At 36.6% G+C, this 7,611-nt stretch overlaps 1 protein-coding gene across 2 annotated transcripts; it reads right to left on the bottom strand.

Annotated features, from left to right (window-relative positions):
* Window positions 1–2,853: 2,853 nt before the first annotated feature.
* LOC123875622 lies at window positions 2,854–6,692 on the bottom strand. 2 transcript variants are annotated; one of them, XM_045921551.1, is made up of 2 exons: window positions 4,967–5,114; window positions 2,854–4,716 (listed from the first exon to the last, which is right to left on the bottom strand). In XM_045921551.1, the coding sequence occupies exons 1-2, from the start codon at window positions 5,087–5,089 to the stop codon at window positions 3,250–3,252; spliced, it is 1,590 nt and encodes a 529-aa protein (XP_045777507.1). In that variant the 5' UTR covers window positions 5,090–5,114; the 3' UTR covers window positions 2,854–3,249. The 2 variants fall into 2 exon arrangements, with proteins under 2 accessions (XP_045777507.1, XP_045777509.1); XM_045921553.1 differs by lacking the exon at window positions 4,967–5,114 and adding an exon at window positions 6,321–6,692 and having other exon boundaries at window positions 3,235–4,716.
* Window positions 6,693–7,611: the final 919 nt, after the last annotated feature.

Below are 7,611 nucleotides of genomic sequence, written 5' to 3'. Positions count from 1 at the left end.
ATATCACTTTAACCTACATTTTTATTCAGATTTCAATACAAAATCAATCAATGATAAAACGAAGATAAAGAGGATTTGTATACCACCACGAATATAAAAAAATATGATTATTAATATACAGTATATCTATCTACTTTTACCTACCTCCTTACTAAAACTTATGTACCTACTGAAATCAATCAACATTTCACAAATGGACATTGAACGTTAATTACTGTAAGTACTTGGGGGCGATTCTAAAATCGATGCACAAGTTTCGAATTTGGGTGAGAAAAAAATACAAATTGTTATGTAAAGGTTGGTGTGTGTGTGTGTGTGTGTGTGTGTGTGCGCGTGCGTGCGTTTTGTGTGTGCGCTTATGTGCGCATATTTGACGAAAGTTCGGCAAACGGAAAATTTTCTAGCCAGTTGTCAGTATTGCCACCAAAGTCGGGATTCGGCGATTTTGTCCAAGATATGGCCGCTTGAATCTGCAGTGCTGCAGGTGTCTGTTTTTTATAGAACTTATTTTTTATGATACATGCAAAATTGCGATTCGCAAGCACGATTTCTTAAATGAATATTAAATTATTATGCTTGCTAGATGTAATTTAATCTTTGAATATTTTAAGTGCAAGCGGAACGAGCACGAAACTTTTTCTTTAATTTTGAATTCAAGGATGGCTTTCAACTGAGGCATATTTAGTGAACCTAATAATTATTTGAAATTTTACAAATGGATTTCTCAAGTTGGAGGCTTTTAGAGGCGAAATCCGTGGTAGACCACCTCTCCACCTCACTCTTAGACAGAGCTATAGAACGTTCTTTGCTTAGACTTTACTTAAAGAGAGTTACTTAGAGTTAAAACGAGACAGATTTAAGTGAGAGACATAAACCTGTCTCTTTTTAAGTGTCTTAAATCTGAGCAAATTCAAAATAAGTACCTCGTACCATTGCTCTATTATAGATCTCAGCGTTTTGGCACTGTCGGGCTTCGGCATTTCGGGGCCCCCACCATGCTGGGGCCCTGGGCGCTTGCCCAGCGTACCCTTAAGGTAAAGCCGAATCTGTGTTATGAACCTTGTACTGTGTTAAACCTAAAATGTTCAATATTTTAGGTACACCTACACCTAGACAGAAACAGATCAAAACAAAAATCGTAGTAACTTGTAAGTCTTGCGCCATTGAATACAAATCGATTACATTATCTTCTAGACGAATCCTATGTTGCAATAATACTAAACACGTAGCATTGATAAGCACGTATTTAATAAGTAAATCTTATACTACATAATATATTTGAAGATACAAATAAAATACTCTATTCTAAACTCCATCGAAAATTTTCTTGGTTTACATTAAGTACATACTAGGTAAATACTCGTACTTAGATGATGCCCGCGACTAAGTAGGTACGTAGGTACATTCGCGTAGAGTTAGGTATTCAAAAATTCCGTGGGAACTATTGATTTCCCGGGATAAAAAGGTGCATATTATGTCTGTCCCCGGGATGCAAGCTATCGGCGGGCGTACCGGCAAACGGATGTGCAGTGAAAAGTAAGCAGACAGACAGACTGACAAACAGACACACTTTCGCATTTATAATTTAAGCAATGTAAGTATGGATTACCACCTACCTCTACCTATCTGCAATAATTGGTAATAATATGGCCCCTACCTAGCTACTAACCTACGTAAGTGCCTACCTATTTATGTTGCAGTCATAAGTAGAGTAGAGAGTGGTTGCAGCTTTCCATACGGCAAGATCGTATAGGTACGGTCTAGGCACAGAACACCCCCTAGGGTAGGGTGTCTAGGTCTAGGTACCTAAGTAGCTCGACCGCGTCTGAAACTATACCTGCTGGCTACCTACTCGAATGTGTAAAATAAACAATAAGGATGCATAGCAAGGATGTTAGTTATGCTAATATGTATTATTAAGTTGCCATATAAATATGCAGATAAATTATGACAAAGTTCTCTAGGTATATAAATAAGCAGAGGTTAAAAATACTGCTAATTTAAGCAGGTAGAGCATTAAAATAGTTTAATTATATTATCTTTGTAAACAACGCCGTAATATACGTACTTATTATATAAATAGCCTAATATCTCAATTATGGAATGTCGAATTGTTCTATAAGTACTTAATTAAAATTTTTATAATTTACTACCTAGGTACTAAGTTTCTACAAGATTAGTGTGTGAACTATTCCGAAGTTAGGATTCTAGTTAGTCACTCTGCATTCCGATGTCACTATACGTTCCCACAGGTGTGTGCTAGCTATACGCGTTGTTTACAAAGATTTTATGTGGAGTGCCACCACATAACATCTTTGTAAACAACGCATAAATTATTATTTATAGTCTCAATCATCGAGAACGAATCGAAGCTACGAGTCACAACAATCTGACAGAAACTTGGTTGACGACTGACGTACAGCTAGGTACAGCTACTTATGGTTTAGCGGAAACCCTCTATCATCTATGGCATCTCCACGGTCTAGCTTCGTTGTTTAGATTGGTCGCGGTCGGGATTTGGATCTAGGCGGGGTGGGAGTTGGGCATCAGTAAGTAATTATCACACTAATATTATAAAGGAGAAAGTTTGTATGTGTGTGTGTGTGTGTGTATCTTTGTTACTCCTTCACGCAAAAACTACTGGACGGATTGGGCTGAAATTTAGAATGGAGATAGATTACACCCCGGATTAGCACATAGGCTACTTTTTATCCCGGAAAATCAAAGAGATCCCACGGGAATTTAAAAAAAACCTACATCCACGCGAACGAAGTCGCGGGTATCAGCTAGTTAATTCTAATTGTTTACTTAATTTTTTTATATCAATTTTTGAAACAAGCAGTTACGTATTTAACTACGTTGATTTTTTTAAAAATATCACGGTTGTACCTACCTGAAGTAAGCCTTAACTATTTTAAAAGATTATCTAATCTATCGTTTCCTTGTCTACTGTGATCTTATTTATCCGGTCTATTAATACTATGCTTTTAGTGATTTTTTTTAACGCCACCTACCGATCATAAATCATCCTATCGTTACTCTGTGATCGAGATCGAATACATATTGTTATGATCGAGAGCAACGCTCCACAAATCGATCAATCACACAAACCTAAAATAAAGACATCATAGATGGCGTTCTATACTTTAAAATAATATTGCTTATTGTATGTTATGATCAATTGTGAAGCTGATAGACTAAATATATTGGTTGTTATAATAAAACAGTAACTTTTAAGTAGGTCTATAATCACGATGGTGGTTTTACATCAGTAGCTTGATACAGGGAGTTTATAGCAATATCAGAAGATACAAATGCCATTGATTTAGCGAGAGTAGCTAAAGACAACGTGTCCATGACAACTCTATTCGCGACATGGTTCAGCTTAGCACCTTTTGACTGCGCAGTATATTTCAAAGCTAGTTTAATAACACGTTCACAAGCTAATGATTTGGAAGTTGCACTTTTTGCCTCTTTCCCTGCTTGTTGTGCGGCAGTCTTTGCTAAATTCATCATTAAATCTTGGTGATTTGCCATGCCATTCTTAGCATATTTTACTGACATGTGAACCTCTATAGATGCTGTCAAGGCCCGCCTCATAGCCACTACGCTAGCAGCAGCTAAATAAGCCACATCACCAGCATAAAGAATAGCTTTTTTAGCTTTTAACTCCATACGTTCTAACTTTTGTTTTATCTTTTTTTCGTTTGCACTTTCGTCCTCTATTTCAGGTTGATCTATTTCCATTTCAGCTACAACATCTGGATTTAGAGCATAAATATTTTCTTTTGGGTCGATCCAATCATCTACAAGACTAGGCACGTTCGTTTCCTGAGTGTCTAAAGTATGCGTATCTGTTGTTACGTAGTGAGTTCCATTTAATTTATTATCTAAAACAATAGCGTCGTTTTCCGTTGCATTCCTATCCTTATTTTCAATATCAAGAGCAGTTTGATTCAAAAATCCTCTTGGAACTGGTACTAGATCATTTTTTTTATTTGTCAAAATCTGCACTGGTATTCTATTATTTTTAGAAATAACAGAATAAGGACTTAATTTCTCAGGCCCTTTACTTAAAGGAAGTATTGAAGAATCTATAGAATTTGGAGGTTTATTTAAAATAGCTCTATAAACTAATGGTATTGTGCCAGTAACTGGCGCAGAAGTGCTTTGTTTGATATCTTTTGCAGGTACGGATCTTTTTTTACGAAGTGATAAATCTACTGATTGTTTCTTCGATAAAGCTGTAGCGTATGTGATATCTTTTAGTGCTGAAACTATAGAAACCTCAGCGGCTATTTGTGCTAATCCAAAGACCAACCTATGCAGCTCGGGTTCTGTTGATGCCCGAGTTATTGTAAGAATGTGTCCCGACAGCGTTCTTGATATGTAATCCAAAATTCTTCTCGTTTCTATGGCTGTCATTCCTTTAGTTTTTCCAGGAGCATCCAGTGCCTCTCGTGTTATCCGTGTTATTTTATCTTGTATTTCTAATTTTGTTAATATTGCCGAAACTAAATCTTTCGATATTTGATATAGGTTTCCTTCCATTTCGGGATTTTGGGTTACATTTTTAGTTGCTTTTAAAATCGTATTGTCTAAATGCTCCAGAGCTTTATGCGGTGAGTTTAATATAAATTTTTCGTGGCTAAGTTTTGCATTTATTTTAGTCGCAAAATCGTGTACTGGAGATATACCTGCAGTTGTTTCAATGATCTGTAAGAGAACTAGAAATTTATCCTATACGTTTCCCACCCGGCTTTACTCAGTTTGAAGTACTTAATGAAAAATTTCTTCTTAGTTCTATCGTTATCTACGTTATGTTACGTTAACGTAGATACTTATCTACGTTATAGATAAAACCTACAAGCAAAGTCTCAAGCTTCTAGTTTTTTTTACTTATTCATAAAATAGGTAAACCTTGTTCGTAATTATATAAAAAATAGTACAAACAAATATAACTTACAAAGATTGAAAGCAATATATTAGTAACACGCATTACAGAAATCATTTTAACAAAAAATTTAACTACTACTTCGAACTGTGAACAATATATGAGAGTTATTGATCTTTTAACAATCCTAACCATATTTAATTGCTCGTTTGTAACAAAATTGGCAATATATCCGCTTTCATTTCTCAGCAATTAATGGCTACAAATAAAGAATAGGTAATTTTTAAGAATGATTGGTGAAAAATATTAGTTACCTATCCGGCGAATGAGTTGTACATAGTGATTCTTCGTTTACTATGTTCAATCCTTCTATAAACATAGAGAGGTCGATACACATAGTTATTACTCTCTGCTGTTGTAATCAACTCTGAATCATCGATATTCTTATCTTTATTTTCATTTTGATCATTACTTTTTAGTTTTTGATTTTCATCTTCAGCTGTCTGATTTTCATTATCAATTTTAATCGTTAGTGAATATGCGAGAAGAATGTAGAAAAATATAAAAAATATAATTAATGACTTCATGGTAAACCTTACAGGAAGTGTAACGTAAAAAATACAGTACCAATATTTATAAAGATTTTCTTTAATTAGATCTTGCATACTAATAAGTTACAATTAACATTAACTGATTAACGAGATGTGCTTAACGTAGCGTTACGGAAATTTAAATGAAAACCAAAGTCCGGTATGGTAAAGTACTTATACAAACTAGAAAAATATATTCTGATTCACTATTAAGCGGATCTCCTCTCAGAATGAGAACGCCAAAGCCCACCAGTCCACCAAACTCGACGCTGGCCAAATGCAGACTAGCAGACTTCACATACCTTTGAGAACAATACCGAGAAGTTTTAAGGCATGTAAGTTTCCTCACGATGTTTTCCTTCACCTTTGTTAAAGCAAGTGATATTAATTAACTGCTCGAAGTGCAGTAACGTTAGCACGTTAAGTTAGAGGTGCCCGAAATCGAACTCCCGACCTGCCGATTAGGAGACGGACGTCTTAACAGTTAACTACTTAGCTATCGCGGCAGAAATCAGAAATAGTTAAAATAAAAAGTAGGTACGAACTAGTTTCAAAAATAAAAACACTATTGACTATTTACACTATTTTATTTAATAGCAATTTAAAAATACAATACTTTTGGTATTACAAATTCTAAAGGCGAGAGGCTTATCTTAAAAATTTAAAATTAATCAAGCCTATTTTGCTGGACATAGGCTTTCCCGAGCGACAAACTAAAAATTAATATAATATAATGATACCTATATAAATAACCAAACCGTTCTATCATGATATAACATAATATAACCGTATAAAGTAACAATCATACATTTTTAGCCGAGGTAAGCTGGGAGGACTTTAATACGACCACGACCATCGAGGTTGGAGATTTCGCCGAAGGGGGAAGCGTCGAAGTTGTTAGCCGATGGGAGTAGATCGCTCTCCTGTCCCGCAATGTCTCGGCGTTCTCTTGTTACCGTCAAGGGCTTAGAAGCACCAGAAACGTCTTCCGCAGCATCGGACTTCGAACCATCTTTTTCTGTAGCTGACGGTGTTGCGGCGACTTTTATCGGGATGCGCTGAATCGACTCTCCTTCTGGAGCGCACGCGCAGGCCGCTAGTAACGCCAGCGAGGCGACGACGAAAATCACTGAACGCATTTCCCAACGATCCAATCTTGACGTAAGTCTTGATGATAATCTGCCTCAGTGTAAATCCATATGCCTTATAAACACCCCATTGCTTACCGAATCTATTTGGCGTTATTGAAATGGTACACTATGACAATCCGCATTGTAAAACTGATTTTTTAAAGAGCTGGTGAAATATTTGTGAAGGTTCTTATTAGAGTTTTCTACAGACTTTTAACTTCACACCTAAGCTTGAACACAGCCAATAGAAATATTATTGCAATCTGAAATTTTCTACGCTGAAATCAGCGTAAGTACCGAGCGTCGGGTTACTGTAGGGCGCAATGCTCGTTAAGCACGCACATCCAAAAGGAGCCATGCGCCCCTGGGATGTACGTTTGAGTACAAACTATGCATTGGATAGAAATATATAAGGTGTAAAGACCACTGTTATGTTGACAACGATGACAGCGCTGACTGTACCGACTCCGAGCGACGCCGTCGTACCTACACCTGCATACGCGACTGACATCAGCGTTTGGACAGAAAAACACTGATGTTACTAATTAACTAAAACGTTCTCCTTGTCCCGTTCGATTTGCTTTATATTGTTACCCAAACACAATATCATGTGCAGACAGGCCGGTATTCCGTTAGTAGTAGAGTAGATAGTGGCAGAGTGTCGGGGGTGTGGTAATCGTAGTACCATGGCAGGTAGTAGGTACCTACAAGAGACGTGGCCGAATTGCAAATCTGTCAAAAATAACAGGTATTTTACTTGATACTTTGTATCCACCAGCTTTCAGCCTACCGGATTGACGCACGTTCTTGAGAAATACTATAAACAGATCGCAAAGTAATCTCTGATGCACGAGCCTTGAGTCACGTTGGATACGTTAACAAGAGTAACAAGGTGCTAACAACCCTTAGGATATCGAATCAGTAAACATAAAAATGATAAAGGCTAAGGCCTTGTTTGCCTGCTACATATTAGGTATGGTATGTAATGTTTTGTAAC

The sequence above is a fragment of the Maniola jurtina genome, chromosome 20, assembly GCF_905333055.1.
Source record: "Maniola jurtina chromosome 20, ilManJurt1.1, whole genome shotgun sequence".
NCBI lineage: Eukaryota > Metazoa > Arthropoda > Insecta > Lepidoptera > Nymphalidae > Maniola > Maniola jurtina.
Note: the sequence above shows the minus strand (reverse complement) of the source record. Positions and strands in the feature narration are given on the sequence as shown.

Bases quoted from the DNA above. Each gene is read 5' to 3' on its own strand.
- LOC123875622 (XM_045921553.1), bottom strand. From the start codon at position 6,623: ATGCGTTCAGTGATTTTCGTCGTCGCCTCGCTGGCGTTACTAGCGGCC. The intron at 4,717-6,320 runs GTCCTCCCAGCT...GTTCTCTTACAG, and splicing joins ATGGTCGTGGTCGTATTAAA to ATCATTGAAACAACTGCAGG.